At 35.7% G+C, this 25,223-nt stretch overlaps 13 protein-coding genes across 13 annotated transcripts; 5 read left to right on the top strand and 8 right to left on the bottom strand. All coding sequences in view use genetic code 12, as the record gives it.

Moving 5' to 3' along the window:
• Positions 1 to 3: 3 nt before the first annotated feature.
• On the bottom strand, positions 4 to 4,470 carry CD36_87560 (histone transcription regulator, putative; the record flags this gene model as incomplete). The annotated part of the gene is made up of 1 exon (XM_002419611.1): positions 4 to 4,470. The coding sequence occupies one exon, from the start codon at positions 4,468 to 4,470 to the stop codon at positions 4 to 6; it is 4,467 nt and encodes a 1,488-aa protein (XP_002419656.1).
• Positions 4,471 to 5,051: 581 nt separating this feature from the next.
• Positions 5,052 to 5,792, bottom strand: CD36_87550 (uncharacterized membrane protein ydr090c homologue, putative; the record flags this gene model as incomplete). Its single annotated transcript, XM_002419610.1, has 1 exon — positions 5,052 to 5,792. The coding sequence occupies one exon, from the start codon at positions 5,790 to 5,792 to the stop codon at positions 5,052 to 5,054; it is 741 nt and encodes a 246-aa protein (XP_002419655.1).
• Positions 5,793 to 6,410: 618 nt separating this feature from the next.
• CD36_87540 (DNA repair protein Rad4 homologue, putative) lies at positions 6,411 to 8,555 on the bottom strand (the record flags this gene model as incomplete). The annotated part of the gene is made up of 1 exon (XM_002419609.1): positions 6,411 to 8,555. One exon carries the CDS (start codon positions 8,553 to 8,555, stop codon positions 6,411 to 6,413), a length of 2,145 nt encoding a protein of 714 aa, XP_002419654.1.
• Positions 8,556 to 8,681: 126 nt separating this feature from the next.
• On the top strand, positions 8,682 to 10,742 carry CD36_87530 (ARP2/3 complex subunit, putative; the record flags this gene model as incomplete). The annotated part of the gene is made up of 1 exon (XM_002419608.1): positions 8,682 to 10,742. One exon carries the CDS (start codon positions 8,682 to 8,684, stop codon positions 10,740 to 10,742), a length of 2,061 nt encoding a protein of 686 aa, XP_002419653.1.
• Positions 10,743 to 10,985: 243 nt separating this feature from the next.
• Positions 10,986 to 12,455, top strand: CD36_87520 (fumarate hydratase, mitochondrial precursor, putative; the record flags this gene model as incomplete). Its single annotated transcript, XM_002419607.1, has 1 exon — positions 10,986 to 12,455. The coding sequence occupies one exon, from the start codon at positions 10,986 to 10,988 to the stop codon at positions 12,453 to 12,455; it is 1,470 nt and encodes a 489-aa protein (XP_002419652.1).
• A 126-nt stretch (positions 12,456 to 12,581) lies between these two features.
• CD36_87510 (negative regulator of ty transcription, putative) lies at positions 12,582 to 13,721 on the top strand (the record flags this gene model as incomplete). The annotated part of the gene is made up of 1 exon (XM_002419606.1): positions 12,582 to 13,721. The coding sequence occupies one exon, from the start codon at positions 12,582 to 12,584 to the stop codon at positions 13,719 to 13,721; it is 1,140 nt and encodes a 379-aa protein (XP_002419651.1).
• Positions 13,722 to 13,772: 51 nt separating this feature from the next.
• On the top strand, positions 13,773 to 15,086 carry CD36_87500 (initiator methionine tRNA 2'-O-ribosyl phosphate transferase, putative; the record flags this gene model as incomplete). Its single annotated transcript, XM_002419605.1, has 1 exon — positions 13,773 to 15,086. The coding sequence occupies one exon, from the start codon at positions 13,773 to 13,775 to the stop codon at positions 15,084 to 15,086; it is 1,314 nt and encodes a 437-aa protein (XP_002419650.1).
• A 17-nt stretch (positions 15,087 to 15,103) lies between these two features.
• Positions 15,104 to 18,688, bottom strand: CD36_87490 (TATA binding protein (TBP)-interacting protein, putative; the record flags this gene model as incomplete). Its single annotated transcript, XM_002419604.1, has 1 exon — positions 15,104 to 18,688. One exon carries the CDS (start codon positions 18,686 to 18,688, stop codon positions 15,104 to 15,106), a length of 3,585 nt encoding a protein of 1,194 aa, XP_002419649.1.
• Positions 18,689 to 18,895: 207 nt separating this feature from the next.
• Positions 18,896 to 19,555, bottom strand: CD36_87480 (uncharacterized protein ycr016w homologue, putative; the record flags this gene model as incomplete). Its single annotated transcript, XM_002419603.1, has 1 exon — positions 18,896 to 19,555. One exon carries the CDS (start codon positions 19,553 to 19,555, stop codon positions 18,896 to 18,898), a length of 660 nt encoding a protein of 219 aa, XP_002419648.1.
• A 365-nt stretch (positions 19,556 to 19,920) lies between these two features.
• On the bottom strand, positions 19,921 to 20,310 carry CD36_87470 (conserved hypothetical protein; the record flags this gene model as incomplete). The annotated part of the gene is made up of 1 exon (XM_002419602.1): positions 19,921 to 20,310. The coding sequence occupies one exon, from the start codon at positions 20,308 to 20,310 to the stop codon at positions 19,921 to 19,923; it is 390 nt and encodes a 129-aa protein (XP_002419647.1).
• A 167-nt stretch (positions 20,311 to 20,477) lies between these two features.
• On the bottom strand, positions 20,478 to 20,747 carry CD36_87460 (conserved hypothetical protein; the record flags this gene model as incomplete). The annotated part of the gene is made up of 1 exon (XM_002419601.1): positions 20,478 to 20,747. One exon carries the CDS (start codon positions 20,745 to 20,747, stop codon positions 20,478 to 20,480), a length of 270 nt encoding a protein of 89 aa, XP_002419646.1.
• Positions 20,748 to 20,977: 230 nt separating this feature from the next.
• On the top strand, positions 20,978 to 21,841 carry CD36_87450 (putative uncharacterized protein ycr015c homologue, putative; the record flags this gene model as incomplete). The annotated part of the gene is made up of 1 exon (XM_002419600.1): positions 20,978 to 21,841. One exon carries the CDS (start codon positions 20,978 to 20,980, stop codon positions 21,839 to 21,841), a length of 864 nt encoding a protein of 287 aa, XP_002419645.1.
• Positions 21,842 to 21,994: 153 nt separating this feature from the next.
• Positions 21,995 to 24,133, bottom strand: CD36_87440 (general transcriptional co-repressor, putative; the record flags this gene model as incomplete). Its single annotated transcript, XM_002419599.1, has 1 exon — positions 21,995 to 24,133. One exon carries the CDS (start codon positions 24,131 to 24,133, stop codon positions 21,995 to 21,997), a length of 2,139 nt encoding a protein of 712 aa, XP_002419644.1.
• Positions 24,134 to 25,223: the final 1,090 nt, after the last annotated feature.

Genomic DNA, 25,223 nt, shown 5'->3' with positions numbered 1-25,223 from the left:
TCTTTAACTACTTGATTCAGTTTTATTCTTTTTTGTAACAGGCTCGAGTGACATATTGTCGTCGTCGTCGCCGTCGTCATCATCATCATCAATTACAATTATCTCATTAGCCCTAGCTGGTGCCGACTTGCTTTCCGTTTCTTCCTCTTTTACTCCCAGCAATTTATTTTCATTAACACCTAGCTCCAACTTTTGAGCACTTATCAACTCATTGAAAGATGTCTGCTTGGTAACTTCTTCAATGTCCTTCTTAAAAGCCTTCAAAATTTCGTTGGTTAATGGGAAAATATCACGCTTGGCAATCTTCTTTTTCAACCCAGGTGAGTCAGTTGTGACTTCATTAGAAGATTTTTCAAAATAGTTTAGATAAATCATAAAATATAGAGTCACAAGCGTGTCGTCAATAAAAGAAGTAGGACCGTACCCATTATTCAACTTTTTGATATCATTAACTGTCAACAAAAAACACAAAACCGCCTTCAAATTATCTGGTACACCCTCACGACGCATTAAATCCGGCAACAATTTGACATTGGCAGCAAATGTCTGATATGGCAAAGTGTTGATCAAGGTCTCAGTAAATTCGAAATTGTCGCCAATCCCATATGACTCCCTGATTATTTTGCACACCGAGGAGCATAATATTTCCCAAGCAATTGACAAATTTATCATCACTGAATTTGAACGACGCAATTTAGGCAACATCGCAACTAAACTATCAAGGTCATCAATCTCTTTAAGCAACTCAATGTAAAAATAAATGTACTGGAACGTGTACAAGAAATGTTTCCCTGGTCTTTCTGGTTCTGGTTTCCAAATCAGTACTAGCGCCTTATTTGGAGTTTTTAATGATATGAAACTTGACATTTGATTTATAGCTCCTCTCACATCATGATACTCTTCTTTCATCAAACGAGCTAGTCTGTATTTTGCCTTGTGCTGCCAATTTTTCTTATCTGACAGATCAATCTTGTTAAGCGCTTTTATAATCAATTTTATAAAATCGGTTTCATCCCCTACTTCAAGTTTAATCAAAGGATCGTCAATCAAATATTTTAGCGCATCTTTCGAATCGAGCTTGTTGATTCTCACATACTTTAACGCAAATGAAACCAAATTATAATGAGGCTCAATGATATTTGCAGCATGTTTATTTTTAAACGCACTCCGGCATGCTGCAGCCATCGTTTCCATAACCAAAGCCGCAGGTTTATTCAACTTTCTTTGAACTTTTGCCAAATAATAATAATCAGACCACTCACGACAACTGGACTTGATTGCTAGCTGGAACGATTGTTGTATTATTTTCAAGCAAACTGTTTTGTCAACAACAGGGAACTCGGAGATTGGCTCAAATGAAGCACCATTAACACGATTAACAAATCTCGGGTGTGATTGTACCTTAAACGCATGCATATTCATCGGTTCACAAACTGCGCTAAACATTTCCTTGGCAAACAAAGACATTAAATTGCCCACTACTGGTTTAACCACGTCTTTAATCGATTCATCTAGTGATTTGTTTATTGCCATCAAATAGCATAGCAATGACTTCCGCTGCAAATTAGCTGTAGTTATTTTCCGATCCGAGGCTGTCAATTTATCTGCTGTCCAAATCAAGTCATCTTCTACAAGGTACCCATAAGATTGACCCAAAAGAAACCAGCTTTCAAACCTGTTGCTTCCACATATAATATCATTTTCAAATAATGAAATAGCACTTTCCAACTCAACTGCCCTGCTTTGCATAGTTTTCTTTCTTAGCTTATATGACGAAAACAACAACAACCCTTGAATATAATACAACCCGTTAAATTGTTTATCCTCACCAATACACCCCAATTCCAACCTTGCTAATCCATGGAACGCCTCTTGAAATAACCTTTTAGTCAATCGTGTATTCTCAAGAAAATAGTGCAACGTAGCTTTGTTACGTGCTAGAGACTCGTTCACTTCGAAATCAGGATCGCCAATCACATCGTACATTTCATCAATCAACATCTTGATATCGTGTTTAGGAACATTGTTTAAAGTGCTCCCTTTCAGAAAACATAACGGTAGAACAAACAGAGCTAACTCCTTGCAGTCATTTATATTTAGTTCTTCAAGTCTAGCGGTATCATGATCTATTGGCATAACCCCATCAATGCTGATTGAATAGTGGTACTTACATTTGATTATTTGGCAAATATCGTAATCACTATTTGGCAAACTCTTCAAGTACTCTTGTGCTATTTCTAAAAATAACCCTCCAGCATTATCACATAATCCAATCAAGCCAAGTTGAGTATGAAACAACCTTATTACGGAATGTACAATTTCCGGGTTACATTTCTGTATTGACGCTAGGATCAATATAATTGTTTTAATTAGTATATTAGTTAAATGGTGATATGATTTGGTAGACTTTGACTTGATAGATGTTGCTAGCGATGAAATGTAGCTAGCTTCTTCATTTATTTCAAACAACAAACTTAGTTCAAAAAATAACTTTAAAGTCTGAACTTTTATTGGCTGCATCAATACCCATTTAGTGGTTGCAAGCAGATTAACAACAAACAGAATACTACTTCCGTAAAATCCCAAAATTCTCAGCAAAGTAAGGAGTCTGCTCTCTTCGTCCAATGAATTATATTCACTAACCAAATAATTATTCAAAAACAAAACACATTCTTCAAAACCCGCAGCTAGCTTATCACCCGAATTACTCAGTTGATAAAACAGTAAAAGAATATTCCATAAACTTAATTTCATATCAATTGAGCCTTGCTTTAAGAAGTTTCTTATTGATAATATAGCATCACCTGGTTCTTTATTCCGATCTAGGAGAATGTCTTCCAACAACCGAATTGCCTCTTTATTATCTTCTGTAGATGAGGTGCTCAAAATTCTCCAAAAAATGGCAAGCACTGATATAATTGTCAATTGACTGTTAATGCTATCTTTGCTAAAATCAATGAAATTCTTATAATTTGGGTAATTGATTTTGAAATCCGCACTTTCCAAAAGCTTTTGTAATTTCTGTTTTACCGGATGGTTTTCAGTCCACGACTTTGTTTCTGCTTTTTCCTTGATAATCTGACACCATTTGAATCTTGAAACTATCTGCAAATCATTGATGGTAAATGTCTCGATATGATTTGTCCATCGTATAATCTTATCCTTGATTCTTAGCAAATCTTGACACAATGAGTTAACAACCGCCTTATTGAATTTGTTATTGATAGAGTCTTTTATCTGCAACTCTAAACTTATTGATATATCCACCAACACTTCCAAGATCCCAATTGCCAGTTCCACATCTATGGCATCAATCATATATCCCTCAAATTGTACTATCCATTCTGCAAATTTTTCATATAATTTATCACTCCATTTTGTTGTAAGGATTTTAGATAACAAATGTTTGATGATATAGCTTTTAAAATCAACATAGTTTAATTCTGGAAATTCTATGTCTATTTCTTCAAGTTGAGGGATATTTTTCTCTTTTGATTCTTCATTTTTCCCATATCCACTTAGTAAATCTAATAATTTCAAATTGTCGTCTTCTGATTTTGCAGTATTGTAACTCAAAATCACCTTGGTGTAAGAGTCATTCCAATCAAAAACTATATTCTTAAAATCCTTTATATACTGTTTACTTGAATCACTTTCAACGTACGCCAGACAAACATCAAAGATCCCAAAATTGGGAATGGTTTCATTCATTTGGTTTCTAAAGTGATCCATATTTAGAAAATGTGAACGTTCTAATTTAACAGCCGGTATTTCATCTTCAATTTTTGATAATCTTTTGGATGATCTTTGTACTCTGTTTTCTTCTTCTGGTTTCTTTTCCTGAACAATTTGTGCTGGCTGTGTTTTGCTCACTTCAGCTTCAGTGCTGGGAACGACTACTCCCCTTTTTGCAAATTCCACTTTCACAATATCTAATGGCTCCTCCGTCAACACATATGGTTCAAAAATTTTTATACGGGGCCGATTCGCATCTTCAATCTTGCTTTCGTCTTGATTCTCTTTCAAATGTATGTTGACGGCATCGAGAAGATCAACCCATTTAGTGGATGCACTTTTAATAACGGCCACTGTTTTGCTTGCTAGTTTTTCCTGTTGAGACAGTATATCTAATTTGATTGGGTCTAAAAACAGTAAATGTTCCAAGTCATATTTAGGAAATCTACCAGATTGCAAGTATTGTAACATTGTCTTATACTTTGAGAGTACCATCTTGTCAATAGGAAGAAGCCCCGATAAATCATCACTTTCTTTTCGAGAAGTTAAAGAATACTCCAAGACAAATCGTGATAGCTTTTCGGACCCAATATAACAGAATATCTCGTGTAAAGTTTCCAACAACTTTTCGTCGGGTTCGTTATACAAAAGGGAAATACAAAAATCATCCAACAAGGGGTAAAACAATTCTTTTACTTTTTCTGCAGACCGGCATTCTGTGCTATTCCTTAGCATGTCGAAGTATAGAAACCCCCTGTTTCTAAATATCAAGTATCGCAAAGACTTTACGTTGGGGGATAATAACGTTAACTCGTCTGTATCAGTGTTTTGAGATCCATCTTGTAATCCACGTATAAAGTCCAATTCTTCAAAGTAATGATTTGAGACAATATCCAATTTAAATAATTCTTCATATACCTTGTAAGCTGACTCATATTGCTTTTGTTTTTGAAATTTTAATGCAGACTGAAATAATTTGTATGCTTGTTCCACTTGCAACTCTCGTGTATGTTCCTCCTCCAAATCCTTTTTCGACACTGTATCCTCTAAAAAGTTCAAAGGGATGAACGAAGACTGATCAAATTGTTAATATCTACCCCAAAACAAATATCATGATGGATTCAATCCTAAACATACCATTCTTTATAGTTGGCTCAAAACAAGTAATCAACTTCCTCGATTCTTTATTTTTTTTTTTTTTTTGCGGGCCACTTTTTTTTTTTTTCCAGTGTAGTCTTTAATCGTGTTTGAACTTCATTTATTATTAATCTATGAAAAATTTAAACTACAAGCAGAATGATATATAACTTAATGAATTATACAACGACCACGTTGCTTTTCTCCTCTTCATTGCTATGTGTCTCGTGATGTATCTGTACATCTAATGACTCGTTGTCTGAATTTCTCCCTATTCTCAACCACCAAATGAAATGACTGGCGAAAATACCCACCTCTAGAGCCAACACAATCGCATACAACACCATACTCATAATATCCATTGTTCCAACAACAATACTCAACAATGAAAACAAGGCACCTAATGAGTCTAATGTAAGGAATACGAAATTAATACCAACGACTCGTCCTTGACGTTTTGCTAACTCAAAATATGGGGGGATTAATCCAATAGCCAATAAAACGGATGCCACTATCCCAATAATTAACATGGGCCATTCAATTCCTCTTCTATACAAAGGTCTCAACCATAAGATGAATCCAACTTCCAAACCTACTGAAATTGCAATAAAAGATCCAACAAACGTAATCAATTTTGTCCTCGAAACTTTTTTAGGGGGGTAATACAAGGTTTGGATCCAAGATATTGTGCAAAACAAAGTAAATAACTGGGGTTGAATTCGTAACGGGATAGATCCATCTGTAGCAATAAAGTATATGGAAAAGGGAACTCCACTGGCAGCCCATAAAAACATCATCAATGGGGGTAGACCTTCGCAGTTCTTTGCTCTATAGTTTCTAACAACTTGTGGAATAAGCTGAATACACCATAACACGGTACCTATAGTACCCAAAACATTCTCAGCTATTGCGTTTGCCATTTTCTTTGTCTGTTAAAGCGAATGTAGTTACTGGTAACTTTTTATAGAAAGAAAGAAAAAAAAAAAAAATAAAGTAGGAAAGTAACTAGCCATATATATATATATGAATTTGTAAATCTAATGTAAATGCCACATTTAGTAGGTAATTAATTCACAAATTAGTATCAAGCGATAGCGTGAAGGAGATCGATCAAGTTGCGCTTTGCGCGTAGAGGAATGGAACACTTGCGTCTTCGGCGCGTTTCTTTTTTTTTTTTGCCCTCTGTTCCTAGATGTTCCATTTTGTTTTTGACAGATGCCATTGTAGAATATAGTGTCATTTCGCTTAGTGTGGAACTTACAAATTAAGGTTACTTTTCCGGTATGACAACCACAGGCGGTATACTTTTGGTGAAAAGAAGTGATCAAAAACTGAAAAAAAAAAAAAAAAAAAAAGAAATTGAGCAATCCTGTGAAAGATGCAACCAAAAGTCATCCCAAGCAGATTATGATTAAAAAAACGAATTTGAGTACTTAGTGTAACTATAAGTTTACGAGATGAGTTTTATTTTCTTGCTGAAGCGGTTCCTTTTCCATGTTACAGTAATTCAAGAATCAAATGGTTTGTCATTTCTATCATTAATCACTTTCGTATTCAAAATCTATATCCGAATATTCGTCACTAGTAACATTTATGGAATAATCTTCTGGTTCCTCATCAGAAACAACAAATCCACCGGCCTCTGTTTCGGCCTCAGAAACAATAAAACCACCTTCTTCTCGTTCTGTATCTGAAACAATGAAACCACCCTCGTCTGGTTCTTCATTTATTGAGGTCAGTACATCAGCACCCAGCGTACCTAAAACTACACCGTGTGATTTATTCAAACGATCCTCTAACCTCAACTTCAACAAAAAGTATTTCCAATTTCTTAATGCATTTGCTTCCGATAATACCCGTTGGTCCTCTTCTTCTTGTTCAATAAGGTTGTCGATTGTGAGTTGCATCGCCTCCTCATATTCTTTTGCAATAACTATGCCTCCTTCTCGGGCAGTTATGCTATGCTTCTTCTTTTTCCCTTTAAAATTAAAGGAAACAATCGCTTTAGCATAATCAATATCCAAGATACTAGCTGCATTCTGGAGCACCTTCATGGAAAGGTTTTCATCACACTCTATCAAAACAGAATTCTCTGGTAGCATTGTTTTCGTGTAAACATCTATATTTCCATATTGGTTTTTAGGGACAATACCATTAGTCACAGGTGGAGGTAAGTACAACTGTGTTTGAAACTCGGCATATAAACGCACGTCTTCTTCTTTCGATTTCAAAGGAATGGCCCCAACTTTTAGTTGCCTTCCTCTCATATACCAGGCTTTTGCTGATCTCAACCGATGCACACATGATCTTTTGTAAACTTGGAATACTTTAGAAGAGTTTTTGGATCTAAAAGTTCCACACTTGCTAGTATCGTCCTTGGGGAATATGACTTCATCTTGTCTTAGTTGAAATTCCAACGCATACAATGGATGATTCTTGAATGCTTGTATATTATTGGGCATACCTTCGGCCAAGTCACGATCATAAAATTCCTTCTGTTCATAAATGTCAGGTACATTTTGAGACTTTTTGAAATCACAATAGCGTAGAACCTTTAAATACCAAGATTTATCTTCCCTTGACCTGAACTCAATTCTTTTACGGATGGTTTTGGCATTGTAATTATAGCTGTACCTTCTAGTCACATCTCTGACGCGTCCAAATTTATCAAAAGCCACAACATATGTTAACTGATTTCGCTCATCAGTAGGAGGCGGCTCAAAAGCCGACTTCTTTCTCTTGGGACATACTTCAATTAGTCTCATAACAATAGGATCTATACTTACCCATTGTCGGGTATATTTATTCCAAACTTCGACCCAAAATACTGGGTATTCAGAATCTTGGAAATCGAGGTTCTTTGTTTTTCTTTTTGGTGTACTCGATTCGCTGGTAGTTTTATCGTGACCACCTGGGTTAGGTCCATAAGTAATTTTTGTATAATCTGGTGGCTGTAATGAAAACACTAATCTGGCATTCAAACCTAACCCCCGCAAAAGAGTTACAAATGTTTGTGCTGCAACATCTTTGCTTCCTCTAAAATTACAAGCCAACTTCCTAAAAGTTCTTTTACTAACAATATCCGACTTCTGAGACAATTCAAGCTCATCCCAATCCTTTCTTATAATTCCCTGTGAGATGATCCTAAATTTAGCCAGAAATATCGTCATCAATTTCTTCAATCCATCAAGTAACCTTCGTGACTTGACTTGGTCCAGAGCAGTTGTGTTATTCTCTAATAACTGTGTAATCTGGGGAGTCACACAAGATAATCTCAAGCTATTTCCTATTTCCTTGTTATTGCACCACAAATTTCTAATACTTCCATGTACCAACATCATGATCAAGTACATTTTATGAAGGAGGACACGTCGATGTCGTTCTTCACGGCTTATCAAGTTCTTGTGGGTCTTTTCCTCTTTATTGGGGTTCTCTATTTGTATAACCAATGTATCATTCCCTGTTTCCTTTGGAATATTTTCAAGGTCAATCGTTTCAAACTCATCGGAGTCATCAACTATGTTCAAATCCACGTCTTCGAATTCCTCTGACTCCGAGGTATCATCCGCTGGAATTGTTTCTGGTTTCGTAAATCCCCTTCTCTTTCTCAGTGACAGTTCTTCTGTTATATTGATGTCATGTAATAGCTTCCGATGGTGCAAACTCGGATGTTGATCGCTCATTGATTAAGGACTGGCTTATAGTAAAAAAGGTTGGAATTGCTAAAGGAGCCGCAACGCAAGAAAAAAAAAATATATATAATTTTGAAAAATCTGATGGTGACTAAAAGTATACATAATTTGCAATGAATGATGTTAACACAAGCACTACTACAAAAATGTCGACTATATATACCCAACAGAAGCTTGTCATTGAAGACGCTACGACATAAATCATTGTTTGCCCATAAATCAATTGGAAGAATACCGACAACATTATACAACCATTTAACAAGGTTCAATCAAAAATCAATAACCATCCAACCTAGAATGGAATACCTCCCAATTTGTCATAAACTAGCCCACCAAAATGCTAGCGTAAATACAGAAGTCAAATTAAAGAATTCACCAGAAAAATTGAAACTCATGTTGGAAACAGTCACATTTCATTTGCTTTCAATAGTGGATGGATCAACGAAATCAATTACTTTTTTTGAAAACCTTCAAAATCATTTTAACAAAGAGCCTGCAAATTTGGAAACTGATGTGGAATATTTTTGTATGCTGACAGGAGCAGTCCCCAATAAGATCCATGTTCCCTTATGTTGTTTTCTTTTATTGTCATCACAGATGAAAAGCAATTATAGTGCTGAGCATCTCGTGAAATGGATAAAATCAATTCTGTCAAAATCAGTTATTGAAAGCTACTCGTTTCTACATAATTTGGAGGAAGTGCCAGCATTTGTATTATTTGATCTAATGTTAAGAAATCCACAGTTTAAGGAAGAGTTTTTGCTTCAAAAGGATATATGGCTACATAACTTGAAACCATTTGCACTACAGCGGATAGGCCAAACATTTATTTTAAAATCGATCATTGACAACTTGGTTTACTATGGCATTATGTTTGAACTGGATGCTTTGGCAGAAACACTAAAAACCACCTTGGACTTTTTCAAATCATCGAGAACTGGGGTAAATGTGGATTTAGGTGATGATTTTATAAATGAATTGATTTGGGGTACTGCTTTATACTCATTTAGATATAGCGATATTAAGCCGGTGTCTATTGCCAATGTTCAAGAACTTCTAGTGACATACCTTAGTCTGGTGGAGAAACTATCATTTAAAGCATACATGGGAATTACCTTGGTGGTGTCAAAAGTATCTCGAGAGAGGGGCGAAAAGCTTTATCAAATTGCAGAGAGCAAATTCCTTAACAAAGAAACTACTCTGAAAGAAATGGTAGCCTATTATATGACACAATTATACCTTGCAAAGTCTCCAGAAGACTTGGTTCATACATTCAATGTTGCTATCAAGAAATACGAGTTGTCTTCCAAGCTATGGCTAGTTTTCATTAGAAAAATGAGTTCATTTGATTTACTCGATGAGACGAGGGCCAGTAGGATTTTAAAGAAAATGGTTCTGACAAATGTGAATATCACTAGTGACATTGTTACCGAACTTTCAAAGTCTGTGGTTGATTTGTCCGTTCTTGAAGGGATGACTCAAATGGTTAGTACTGACAAGGCAAGATTCTTTTTGACAAGGTACATTCAATTGTTGAACATATACGATGGTAGTCTCTCCCAAGTGGAGTTGCCATGGGACAAGGAATTTGATAAATCGAGCGCTTACAAAGGATTTTCTAGCATAGCAGATTATACACGTTATCTATGTACATTACTCCCCACTACGTCTATTCATCAAATTAGTCTACTTTTGGAAAGCGAAGCAAAAAGAAACCCACAAAATACATTCCAGGTTTATAAAAAAGAACTCTTAGACAAAGCATTGTCTCCGAATAAAAAATGTTTAGGTGTCTTGTTAGAAGTGGCATATGATCATGGTGATTTTGAGGCGTGGGATAGATACAGAGGTCCACAGGTGGCAATTCGTGAATTTCAGCGCCATATCAAGACGACAAAAACGGGAATAGAGCCGAACGAATGGTTATGGGGCAAGTATATCAAATTGCTCCTGAAATACGATTACATTTCAGAATTATCTAAAATAATGAAATGGTGGGATGACTTGAAGTTTGAGCCGAGTAAGGGACTACTCGTGTTATTATTATCGTCGTTGCCACGTGAATTTTCAGAAAGACACATAAAGCATCACGAAAAGTTGCAACTGAAAAGAGATTGGCCATGGCCAAGTATAGAAGAGTTTAACGCATTTACTGTAAATAGAGATACAATGAAATAAATGTGCAACCATGAATACTGCCGGGCCAACAATCCGAGGAATGTGAGAATAAGCCCTGCCAACCAATCAAATTTCGTTTCCGAGAGGGAGTCCAACAGAAAAAAAAAAATGCCTAAATAACTGAGAATTCACATACTCGGGTCGTGGTGTAAATTTTCACGAACCCCAGGTTCAAATCAAGAAAAAAAAAAAAATAGCAGACACATACATACTTCTCCCTTTTTATCAACCCTTATACCAACAATGTTAAGATTATCAAGAAACTTTAAAGCTGTTGCTCCTTTAAGAACTTTTACCACCTCCACTGTCAATTTTCAAAACACAAGAATTGAATCAGATGCTTTTGGTGAGATCGAGGTGCCAACTGACAAATACTATGGTGCACAAACAGCCAGATCTAAGCTGAACTTCAAGATTGGTGGTGAAGCAGCACGTATGCCAATCCCAGTTGTCAGAGCTTTTGGTATTTTAAAAAAGTCTGCTGCCAAAGTTAACGAAGAGCTTGGTGCTTTGGATCCAAAATTATCAGCTGCTATTCAACAAGCTGCCACTGAAGTTGCTGAAGGTAAATTGGACGACCACTTCCCATTGGTTGTTTTCCAAACTGGGTCTGGTACTCAATCAAACATGAATGCCAATGAAGTCATTTCAAATAGAGCTATTGAGATTTTGGGCGGTCAATTGGGATCAAAAAAACCAGTGCACCCAAATGACCACTGTAACATGTCACAATCGTCCAATGATACTTTCCCAACTGTTATGCACATTGCTGCTGTAACTGAAATTAACAACTCATTGATTCCAGAATTGACCAAGTTACGTGACTCTTTGCAGGCTAAAGCTGACGAGTTCAAGGACATTATCAAGATTGGTAGAACCCATTTACAAGATGCCACTCCATTGACTTTGGGCCAAGAGTTTTCTGGTTACGTCCAACAATTGACCAATGGTATCGAGAGAGTGGAAAAATCCTTGCCAAACTTGTTGTATTTGGCCCAAGGGGGTACTGCTGTTGGTACTGGATTGAACACCAGAAAAGGTTGGGATTCTAAAGTTGCCGAAGAAGTTTCTAGATTGACTGGTTTCCCATTCAAAACAGCTCCAAATAAGTTTGAAGCATTGGCTGCCCATGACGCTATTGTTGAAGCTTCTGGTGCTTTGAACACAGTTGCTGCTTCATTGTTCAAGATCGCCAATGATATTAGATACTTGGGATCAGGTCCAAGATGTGGGTATGGTGAATTATCCTTGCCATCAAATGAGCCAGGTTCTTCGATTATGCCTGGTAAGGTCAACCCAACCCAAAATGAAGCTTTGACCATGGTTGCCACTCAAGTTTTCGGTAACAATGCTGCTATTACCTTTGCTGGTGCATCAGGTCAATTTGAATTGAATGTTTTCAAACCAGTCATGATCGCTAATTTGTTATCCTCAATTAGATTGATTGCCGATGGTGCTGCTTCCTTCAGAGTGCACTGTGTCGATGGTATTGAAGCTAACACTGACAAGATTGACAAGTTATTGCATGAATCATTGATGTTGGTTACTGCATTGAACCCAAAGATTGGTTACGATGCTGCTTCCAAGGTTGCAAAGAATGCTCACAAAAAAGGTATCACTTTGAAGGAATCTTGTTTGGAATTGGGTGCTTTATCATCTGAGGAGTTTGACCAATGGGTTAGACCAGAAAATATGATTGGACCGAAAGATTAAGCTCTGTAGACTCGATAGCTATTTATTTATATACATGTATCTATTCATTAATTTTTTTTTTACCAAAAGAAAGCTAGAAATTGTGTAGAGAAAGTATAAAACTGGTCACGTGATACTTGTCAATATATGTGCACTTGTTCTTTTTTTTTTTTTTTTTTTTTTTTTAGCCTGAGTTGGCCCTTAGGACTTGTTTCCTCATTGTTCCATTTGAATAGAAGTATTGACTGCCCTCAATTCACGTCTGGTATATGTATTGGATCAAAAATGGGTTTGTCGTCTATACTTCAGCAAATTGAGAAAAAGGGAAAAATTCAGCAAAAGCAAGTTCCTGTTGAGAAAAAGTCTGATACTGCTGTGACAAAAGATAAGTTTAGAAACTATAGTCAAGACCGCCCAATAGATCCAGTAGTTGCTAGATTGAAGGAAAAGCGACGATTGGAAAGAGAGCAAAAGGAAAGGGAACTTAGAGAAAAGAAAGGTTTACCGCCAAAAAAGACAACTACCAGTAAACCAAAGTCATCTACTTCAACCAAATCTGGAGGTCGTCAAGCTTCTGCTCAAAGATCCCGTAATCAGTCACCATCGTTAGTACAACAACAACAACAACAACAACAACCACCACCACCACCGCCGCCACCTAAAAAGAGATTAAATTATAATGAATTATTAAAAAAAGCAGCTAGTATCGATCACAGTAAACTATCGATAAACCTTTTGCAGAAAAGCAAGTCACCAGAGGCAAAATCTAAACCATCAGACACGAAACCCGGCCAAGTACCTCGTCACAATATGCTGAAACCAGTTGGAATTTCTCGGAATGGTCCTCATCCAACAACTGCACACGTTAAACCCACTCCACAACGGGCACCCAAGCCAGCACCTGTGATCAAGGCTCCTTTGCCTCCAAGACAGCCATCCTCCAAGATAAAGCTGAAGCTTGAAGAAAAACGAAAGTCAAGATCATACCAAGAGGTAGAAGAAGATGATGATTTGAGCGATTTTGTAGAGGATGATGACGAATACGACGAGGGTTATGGTGCGAATGAAATCGACAGAGAAGAAATTTGGGCAATGTTCAATAAAGGTAAAAAGCGTTCAATGTATTACGGAGACGATTATGATTCAGACGATATGGAAGCTACTGGTGCAGAGATTTTTGACGAGGAGTATCAATCAAGAATAGATGCGGAGAGAGAAGATCGCCGAGAAATGGAAGAAGAGAAGAGATTGCAAGCTTTGAAACGAAAAAGATTAAATAGACGTTAAGCACGACACTAGAAAAAAAAAATATACAAGAAGACCTTTGTGAGCTGGAAAATGCAGCAACCCATATTTAATATAAATAACGACATTAATGAAATAAATAAGAATTTGAAAAAGTCTCTGTTGTCATTTAAAAACCGGCTACAATCAATCATCCATGACCATTACTTTGTCAAAACTATACATAACTCATTACTGTATCCATTAATTCCCAACGAAAGATGTGGTCTTTGGTATGTCCCCTTGAACGATAGATTAGACACATGCTATTTCAAGTCAACTGACGGACATACCAATGTGTGGTCCTTCTCCTTGCGTAGACTAAACTTGCATCTTTTGCCCATTATTTTGGAGCATGGAGGAGTGGTGATAGTTGATTCCACACGAAGGGGGAAATTAATGCCCGATGCGTTGCTGAAAACCATTCCCATTTGGTGTGCTGTTTTGAATTCAATCATTTTTGGAGATGGCGATTGGTTAAGAACCCCTTCTAGCATGGTGTCAGAAAGTGAACATTACTCAATTGAGAAACTAATTCCATCGTTTGTTGACACTGTAAAACAGATGAAGTTGCTTGAAGGGTATAAATTAGATAAGCCATTGGTTCCTTCTTGGTATTACCCTGGAGCTATCTTAAACAACAATTTGGATGATTCGGTGTACAATATTTGTTGTGTATCTGCATCCAAAAAAGTTGATGTACACAAACGAATTGACATCAAAACTGGCAATGGCACTATTTCGTGTGATTATATTCAAGGCTCGGCTGATGATCATGAGTTATGGGTTCCTCGAACTTTATGTGATGGGAAGTTTGGTGCAGATGTGTTTTGGAGTATGGCAGATGATGTGTTAGAAGATGCCTATATAAGATGTGGAGAGACCGAATTGATAGAAAAGATCACTAGTCTCTATAAACCAATGGGTAACACTGTGGAAATATTTAAGCTTGGCGACACTGGTATTTCAATTGGGAAATTAGAGGGAAATGTCAAATTTAGTCTGTTTAACACAAATGTTATATTATTCCATGAAGAATACACCATTACTGATATCCCTAAAACCAAACAAGTTGTACAGTACTCAATTTCGAGTAACAAAAAAGGTTCAAATAAGTTCAGGGAGATATTACCCGAAATAAAAATAGATTTGCCATGCACTATTTTATGTGATACCGGGCGTGATCTTAGTGTTGGTATGGCTTTAGTGCTATTGTGTTTGAATTTTGATTTGAATTGGTGTCCGACCACAACGCCTCCAACAGTAACGAAAACCTTAATCAAACAGCACTTGAGCAAAATTTCTCAAATATGCAAAGTCAATCCTAGTAGAAGTACACTTCAAAGTGTGAACACCTTTTTATTTTAGGTACATAAAGAAGAACTCTATACACCATCAGTACTTTTGTAGTAAATTGTAAAATTTGTTTTCAAATCATTGTTGTATTCGTTCCAAATTCTAATAGCAGCAGCAAGGTCGTTACTTTCAGCAGCTTCCACAACACTGGCAAATTTTTTCGATAATTTGATAATAGACTTGATTCTTTCCTGGTGAGATTCTGAATCTTGTGTAGATGCCTTTGCTGACAATTTTTTACTTAATTGCTTCTTCAAATTGTTAATCATTGTTGTAAACATATTGCCTCCATCCCGTGTAATCAATTCGACCGCACTATCTTTATGTAACTCGACATAATTAGTCAAGTTAATACAAGCCAACACGGTGACATCTGTCTGATTGTCGACTAAACCAAACTCGATAATTTTACTAGCAATGTTTTCAAGATTAATGTTGTATTTTGCAACCACCGAGTTTTCCAACGAAATTACTGAATAAATAAACTCATAGCAAAGCTTTCTAATTTCCAACCCCTCATCCAAAACGTATTTGTATGGACCCATGGTAATGATTTTTTTAAATGAATCTTCGGCTTGTAATTGTTCAAATATTTTGGGAAGAATAATCAGATCTAATATTGGTAAAACGGTGTCAGGTTTACTGTGCAAACCTGTGAGTAGATTGCCAACAACAATTTGTCTGATATCAATATTCACAATGCTAAGCCAGTCAATTGACGATTTGATCAACGAATCCAATAAGGTATTGTTAACTTTTGTTGCTTCAAGATTATTGAGTAAAGATTTTGTGATGACAAGAATAAGATAAGTTGTCTTTAAATTGTCGGTTTTGATTGTGAGCTCATCGACAACAGCAATCTTACCCAATAATTCCCCTGATTTTTTGAGTTCTGTAATTACTTCATGACCAAACTCAACCGGGAAATTGAATACTTTGTTCCAGATAACTCTTTTTTGGTCCTCAGTACAGGCATCAGCAGCAATACTTAACGAATCAACTAAAGACCCTCTGATAATTGTCTTGTCGCTGGTTTCATAGGCATTCAATACAATGGGGACAGCTGAGTCAATATGCTTCTGAGCAATTAATCCCAAGGCTGTAGACGCTGCCAGAATATTGTCGTCATTAGTAAGCTGGGAATTGTTCAAAACCCCAATCAAAGTTTGAACATCTAATTCTTTTACCTCAATGTGTGTTCCCACATAACCAAGGAATAAAATATCAAATGCAAGTCGATCATCATTGATGTTGGTATTGTAATAGTTTTGAAATTCTTCTCTTCTTGCCATAATCTTGTTTTCAAGTTTGTTTTGTGTTGCACAAATTGCTAAAATCTTAGCACTAAGTTCAGAATTCAAGTTGAGATTCTGCTCAAAAAAATCGTAAAAGTCAGGAATTTGTTTACAAGCTGTTGTTATAAATTGAAAGAATGAATTGTCGGTGACTTCAATTTTCCCTTCATTAACTAATTTGACAATCGTTTTTATTAAAGGTGTCCGATATTTTTCTTGCAAAACAGTATCAACCAATTTTATCAAAATATGAAAAATACATTCATAGTTGGCTTTGTTTGTCACACCTAGTAACAAAACAAGATTTCCTGCAGTGTCATCAAAATCTCCTGAAGGCAATCTTTCAAAAATTTTGTTCATGAGCAACAAAGATGCCACGGAGGTGGCCTCATTACTAGACATAATTGATGTACTCAATTTTTTAAGAATCAAATATGAGTAGTCTGATGGGATATCAGTAGAATAGATCTGAGTTAAAACATCTATTGTCGTCTTGCTTGTTCCTTCATACTCAATTGAATGTTTGAATACGTTTAAAATCTTTTTGTTATCTGCTCTACCGTATGCCTCACCCAAAGCAATAATGGATTGACGTACCAAGTCACTAGGATACTTTTTACTGTCTTCAACTTTGTGTATCAATAAGTCCACAATGGTGTCCAATTCCTTGAAACTGTCTTGGTGAAATAATAAACTCAAACATTTAATACTATCTGTGATCATATTAAACGATTTATCATCAAGGTTTTTGATAAAATCTGATGACATCCGTTCAATCACTTGTGGTGGCAAGTTATCATGGAATTTCAAAGTACTGCAATAGAATTGCAAATAGTCAAATGATCCTGACGTAATCAATTTTCTGTTTTTCAAAATTTCAAATAGTTCAACCACCAAGGCAGTATTATCAAAGCGGTTCAAGCTTTCAACGAGCTTGAGGAAGAGCGGAACTTGTGTCTCATTAGCAAGCTTCATACGCTCAGCTATTATTGGGATAAGCACGCTTACATTACTTGAATCCCTTGGAGAAGTCGAATTCACTATAGCAATACTACTTTTGATGGCCTCAGAAACCACTTGATCGTTGGAATCAGCAAATGAAAGTACAGGCAACACTCCCCTCGAAAGAAGCTCAAGTGTATCTGGGAAACTCTTAAGAAGTGATCTAGCCAAAATTGTTGCTTTAGCCCTCAATTTCCAGGATCCATCGTTCTCATCGTCATCTTCTTCTTCCTGTTCATCGTCACTAAAAGAAATATCTTCTTCGTCATCATCGACAAAGTCTTCATCTTGTGCTAATGGATTATAGTTTACATAGCTCTTTGTTAACGCAATTACAGTATTTTTGAATTCAACTGGCAAGAAATTCTGTGAAACCAAATCAATAAGAGTGGTAAGTGCTTCATCTTTTAATGAGTTCTCTTTGACTAAATTATCAAAATCCAAATCATCTTCGTCGTCTTTGGTTGCTTCAATTTTTAAATTTGATGTTATGGTATTGTAAATGGAATCAATAGAGTTTGGTTTTATTCCACGCTTCAAACAAACAGAATACAATTGGAAAGTAACAAATAGTTTGGTTGGCTGAACCAGTTCATTAATGTGGGCCAATAATTTGTTAACCACAACATCAGTACGCACTAAGGCAACGACTCTTTCCAATGCCACCATAGATTTTTTGCCAATAAGTCCAGTTTCAGACATGGCTACTTTAGTTAAATAAAGTGACAAGTTTAACAACTCATCTTGCGTCAAAACATATCCAATTTCTGTTACTAAATCAATTAGCAACTCAATTGAATCAATGGTTACAGGATTGTCAACTATCTGAGGGATAAGATAATCCATAATAGATCTTGCCAAACGAGAGTCAAATCGATAGTTTGAATTTGACAATTTGTCGGACACAAACTCAGACTTGTCTCTTGAGTTTGATTGAGCAAATAAGGAACGAAGAGCAATATTAGGAACCGAAACTGTAAAACTCTTCAACCCTGTAACATTGCCTGTTGAAGAATTGCTTTTTTGAACCAAGGCAAATAATTTCTTGACCAATTTTAAAAAAGTCTCATTTGACAAGTATCTGACCATTGGCTCAAATGATTTTATTGCTTGGCTCTGGACGTCTGGGTTTTGGTCATTTAACATGCTGAGTAATATGGGGAAGAAGTTTTCTAACGAATGATTAAGGGTAGTTCTCGTCAAGGCTGCTGATTCATCCTGCAAAAACTTTCTCAAATCCTCTAATGCCATGAACCTAATATCTGGGTCAACGTCCATTGCCCTATCTTTCAATACGTTGAAATTAATATCATGCATGGTCAATTGTTTATGTTTGGGAAAGTGGAATTGATAAGAGTAAATAGGTAAAAAAAAAAAAGGTGTGTAGAAAATGGTTAAGTTTGTTTGAAAGTTCAGAAAGTACGTGTGTTGATTCCTTTTTTTGGTGGTTTGGATTGTCTCACATTCATTTCAAAAATACATTGTTAGGACTATTTTACAAACAAATTCTATAATCCTATCATACTATTGACCTTTTACTTCTATATCTTCCTCAATTAATTTAGATAGAATAGCTTTACACCTGAGTGCATACTCCAAGTCAACTGCATCTTTTGCTTCTTCTTTTTCTTCTTTTTCTTCTTTCTTCTTTTCGTTTTTGTCGTTTTCAGTATCTTTGCCAGTTTCATTTTCTATTTTTTTAGTCAATTGCTCTTCAATTTTTCTTTCTGCCTCCTCGTATTGGGTGTTCCACTTTGATATCACTTCTTTTAGTTCAGGAATAATTCGATCACGAGAACCACCTTGGAGAGTACCCAAGTACGATACTAATGCACCTTCATAGTCTTCAGGGATGTTCTTGATATTCTTCAAAATCCAATTTTGTTTCAGTTTATTGAATTTCCAATTCTCTTTATCATCCACAAATTGCTTGAGATATGTCAACTGATCTTTTACCGGAGGTGGCGGTCTTTCACTCTTGGGTAGTTTGATACGTTTTGGAGGTTTTTTAGATTTATGTTTGGTGTCATCTTGAAGTTTTCTTTTATTACTGATTTTTTTAATTTCCTTAACTGTTAAGTCGGCATTTTCAATTCTTTTAGTGGTCAATGAGTCGTCATCTTCTTGTTGTTGTTGAGCTTTGACACTTAAACCAGCACGTTTCCAAGCAGGCACCGAACTCATTGTGTATTCTATAGTGGTTTACAAATAAAATATGTGAGATGAGAAAGAGGGTTTCTGATGAGCCCAAAAAAAAAAACAAAAAAGAGAAACAAACCCATCAAAGAAAAAACCTTTTTCAGTAAGAAAATTTTCACCACCTTCTTTCACTCCATTTTCTTTTTGTTTAACTAACCAAAATATACAAATTTAATCTATTATATATATTGTTGTAGAGCTGCAAGAGGTATATATATTTATCACATTTAGCTGAGAATCACAGCTATATGTTTACTTCGACCACTTGCTAAATTGACATATACATGGTTTGAGTCCGTTATGAATTAATAGTCACTTGTAATGGATATAAGGATTGTGAACATTCTAGCCTATTTTGATTCTTCTGTTTTGTTGGACGTAGTGTTTTCAGTTTGGTTGTCTTTAGCTTCTTCTCTATTCTTGACCCAGTTGTCAAACTTTTGAGTCAAATCATCAGCAATTTCTTTAGCAGTGGCCTGTCTATCATTAGTGGTTTGCATTTTAATCATAGCATTGGCAATGTAAGAAAAGGTACCCTTGATGTATTCGCCCATATGAGGATTTTCATTGTTGGGATCAAGAACCTTCTGAGTAATATTTTCAAGTTTAGCTAAATCGTTTATATCGAAATCTTTGGAAGAGTCTGGTTTGTCTTCGTTGTTATTTGGCGTTGACATATTGTTGGAAATAGTTTTGATCAATTCAAAAATCCAGAAAAAACAATAAAAAAAAAAATGCATTCCTTAAACTATATATATTGATTGTTACTATCTACAGATCACGTCGACATATAATATAGTATTATTATTATTTGGGTTTAAAGATTACTTCAATTAGTAAAAATGGGGCAAGGAAAAAAATTGAGATTAATTTACCATAAACAGTAATTTGTTAGGTGGATCATTCTTCAATTCTTTTTAGGTTGAGAATCACCTTCAAATTTTCCCAAATTACCTTCAGTCTTACCCAAGTTACCCTCAGTTTTACCCAATTTGCCCTCAACTTTACCTAAATTTCCTTCAGTCTTACCTAATTTACCTTCAACTTTCCCCAATTTCCCTTCAACTTTGCCAATTACCAATTTCTCTCTTTCAGCAGCAGATAAATGACTGTATTTTTCATCAATTTGTTTTTTAATGTCACCCAATTGACCAAATTCTTTTTTATCTTGACTCATGGTAATTATTATTGATAAGTTGTGATTGTTGGTATTCTAGAAAAAGAAAACCAAGAAGAGAAAAGATCAAAAAAAATCCAAAAAAAAAAAAGGATTTTAAATTGATTGACTCTTCACATCGCTCCCCCCTTAAAACTCTTTTTATGCCTTTTTTTTTTGGTTCTCTCTTCCCCACCGTATTAAAACTTAAGAACTAAATCATAATTATCTCATGATATTTGGTTTATACAATGAAATCAATTTTATCGAAATCATTATTAAAGCAGATTATGAAACATCCACGACCAACATTAGTTATCAGCGATTGGGATGAGACGATAACAGAGGAAGACACAATTAAATACGTTGCAGAAGTACCTTATTCAAAACAACAACAAAGAGTATTACCACCATTTGCAAAATTTGTGGAATTATATAATCAAAACTACACCAGTTTGAAAAACTCATTTATTTTCCCAAACTCCACAACAAATAGTATTGACCGTTCTAATTATTTATCTCAGCAAATCAAATTTCAGAATGAATTATCCATCGTGGAAAACCAATCAATTGAGCTAATTGAACAATCAAAAATATTCCAAGGTTTGACTCAACAAGATTTCCAAAATTATGTTAACAGGAACAACGATAAAATAAAACTCCGACCTGGGTTTAGTCAATTTGTCAAACATTGTCAAGATCTAAATATCCCAATAATTATTGTTAGTGCCAATTGGACAAGTATTTTCATTAAACAATGTCTTGATAATAATGGATTAATGGTGAATGATATCATCACTAATGAATTGAGCTTCCATGGTAATAATGAAAAGACAAAGACGGGAATAGCTACGACGGGATTATGGGATAAATCAAGATACACAATTAGAACATCACAAGATAAATTGGATATTGTGAAACAACGTCAAGAAGAAAAAGACTGTGTGATTATGTATATTGGTGATAGTGGAACTGATTTATTGCCATTATTAAACGTCGATATCCCATGTGCTATTGAAGGTTCAAAAATTGTTGAAATATTTGATAAATCTGGTCTACGAGATAATTTGAATGTTGGTACTTGGCACGATTTTATAAGTATCATTAAAGAATAAATAAATATACAGAATTATATATAAGTTCGTGATCGCAAAAAAAAAAAAAGACAGGAACACCATATACACTTTTAAAGTCAACAGAAACTAATTCGTAAATAAATAAATAAAACACATCCTCTCCTCTGGTTGTTTAAATGGTTGCTATTGTATCTATCTTCTCCAGTTTGGTGATGAATATTGCAGGTTTTGTACACTGCCAGGAACAGATACATAGTTGTAATAGCCAGGGGCACCATTGTTGGGACCTCCTGGACCCATAGCATAAGGGCCACCACCTGCAGGAATCATTTGTGGGGGGTTCATGGGCGAACGATGTGGTCCTCCATTTGGTTGTGGTTGTCCTGGACCAAGTGGTGGAGGTGGGTAAAAGAATTGTTGTTGCTGTTGATGAGGACCAGGTTGCTGCTGCTGCTGTTGTTGTTGTTGTTGTTGTTGTTGAGTTTGATGTGGCGATTGTTGAAGATGTTGAAGATGTTGGGGTTGAGGAGACCAGGAATGTTGAATTTGTGGAGTTGATAATTGTGGTTGGCGTGGCGAATTCTTTGGTATAGGATAAAGATACTGTTGATGAGGTGGTAATTGTGGTGGTGGTGCTGGACCTTGGTATTGAACTGGTGGTTGTTGCGGAGTTTGAATTGGTACTTGAGGACTATTTCTAGCTGTTTCTTGATGTTGTGGGGGTACAGGTGATTGATTATGATTCTGTTGTTGTATATGCTGCGATTTTTGAGCTTGTTGTTGTTGCTGCGCTTGTTGTTGTGCTTGTTGTTGTTGTTGCTGCGCTTGTTGTGCTTGTTGTTGTTGCTGTTGCTGTTGTGCTTGTTGCTGTTGAGCCTGTTCTTGGGCACGTTGCTGAGCCTGTTGTTGAGCTTGTAGTTGCTGTTGAGTAAATGAAATTCTTTCATTGGGTGCCAATGCAACAATATCTCTGATCAAAAAAGTTGGGACGTCGGGTGGATCCCTTAAACTCAACATTGGTCCCTCTTTTTTAGAAGCCTTTTCTAAGGCAATGGCTCTATCTTCAAAGAAGCGACAACTCTTAATGTCACCCATGGCTTTGAAACATACTGCTGCTCTGTTACAAGCATCACATGCATCCATCAATTGATCTTCACATCTTTCATAAACACAACTTAATCCATCCCAGGCAGTAGCGGTGCCATTGGAGCCGTCTCCCAATTGTAGTTTCAATGCTTGAGAATATGCTTCTAAAGCATCTTTCAATTGTTTCAACTCCAAATACAATTTACCCACAGCTAGCCAAATAATTGAACAATTAGAAGCACAACGCAATGCAACTTGATAAGAATCATAGGCTGATCGAGGATCTGAATGTGAATATGCTTTACCCAATAAATACCAGGGTAAAAAGTCACTGCCCTCTTGTACTGCACTTTCATTGTCTATATCAACAACTTTGGCCAATAAATTAATGGCTTGTTGAGCAGCGCCGTCCTTATCGTTGGTGTTGCTATTCGACAATAATAGATAAGCATGGGACATTAGTATTCTTGGAGAATTGCCAACCACCAGTTCTCCATCTTCACAAACTTTAATGGCACCAAGAATATCATTGTCACGTTCCAAAGCCGATGCCAATGCACAAACCAACGCGACATACTCGTCAATTCTCGATAATGGAGGTGGAGGTAATTCTAATGTTGCTCTTAATTCTTTTATTGAGAGTTCTATGTTACCATCGGCAGCTGATATGGCTGCCAATTCGGCATGGGCAGCTCTGGCAGTTTCAATATCAGTCAGGGAAAATGTGCCATCTGGTAATAGTGATAAACAGTGGGCCAAACTCCCAGTGGCATGAGCTCTTGCACCAGCTCTAATTAGGGTCTGAGCACTCAATAACCATAGTGAAGCGTCTTGAGGAGCCAATTGTATTGCAGATTGAACTGCTTGATAAGCTTGATCATTTAACCCAACTAATAAATAACATTCACACAATTCTTTGAAAATGTTGGCTTCCTTGGATAAACTTGGAAATGATTCAAGAGATTTATTCAATTTTTCAATGGCTGCTTGTGATCCAACTGTTTCGTTGACACTGATATCATTTAACCTAAGGGAAGAACACAATCCAACTAAAGCAGTAGCATTTGCTGGATCTCTATTCACGGCACTTTCAAATGATTTGATGGCCGATACAATTAAACCTAAAGTGGTTGCACATTCACCACAAGTGATCCATGTTTGTGTGGCAGCAGTATCATACGAAGTAGTATTGGCTGTTGTTGAAGCCGTTGAAGTTGATTTAGTCATTACTGGTGATACTGGCATTTATGTATTGATATTGATTGCGTGTTAGTTCAAGTATAAGAGTAATATTGAATCTGAGAAGGAGGGGAGTGTGAATGGATTTGAATCAAATTTGCCAATGGTGATTGAAGGAAGGGGTGTAGGTAAATCTGATGTAACAAGAAAATATTAAAAAATACAATGTAATTCGAAAATATCAATAAATGTTTGTGGTCCTTGTATTAAATCAAAACTCCAAATGTTGCAAAAAATCAAGATTCTTAATTCGAGGAATAGTCGATAATGATATGGATTAATCAAAAAAAAAAATGTATTGATATAGCGTATGAAGAAGTGAAAATCGAAAGAAAAAGAGGTTGATAAAAAAGAAAAAGAAAAAGAAAAGAAAAAAATTTTGTTGAAATTGGATTCTTCTTTTTCTTTTTTGCTGTTCTTCTTTTTTAATTTTGTTGTTGTTGTAATTGGTGTGTGTTTTCTCTCTCTTTTTTTGTTTTTAGAATTTTGTCTAATCTGTTGAAATATTTTAGTGAAATTAAACTATTATTTTTTTTTAATTGTTTATGTTTCAATTTAGTGCTTCTGCTTCTGCTTCTGTTTATTGTGTTCTTATTTTTGTTTTGTGTATACATTGTCACTACTATTCTTCAATCAATTAGTTAAACATACCAAAAAAAAAAAAAAAAAAAAAGGCTTAATCAAGCGCATTCACTTCATACACATAGTCTAAATTTAGTTTAGTGAGTAATCATTGTTCTTAGTATTGTGTATGGGGGGACAAACAATTGTAAAGAAAAAAAAAAGAGTGGAAAATATCCTTATTATCATGCATTTGTGTAATATTAGAGAATAATAATAATAATAACAGTAATATACTATTATGACATTGTTAAACTATTTAACTATATTATACCAATAGAATAATAATAATATTATTGTTATTATTATTATTACTATGATTTGATTGTTTGATTATGATTATTTATTGTCACACTTTAAGCAAGAAAAGGAAAATCAGTAATTTTAATAATTCCTACATTAAAGTATTCTTCCTTTTCATGCATGCATTGTCTAAAACCTAAAATTATTGTTTCTATTTGTGGATTTTGTGTTC

Source organism: Candida dubliniensis, chromosome 3 (genome assembly GCF_000026945.1).
Source record: "Candida dubliniensis CD36 chromosome 3, complete sequence".
Lineage (NCBI taxonomy): Eukaryota > Fungi > Ascomycota > Pichiomycetes > Serinales > Debaryomycetaceae > Candida > Candida dubliniensis.
This window is presented reverse-complemented; position numbering and strand designations above follow the sequence as displayed.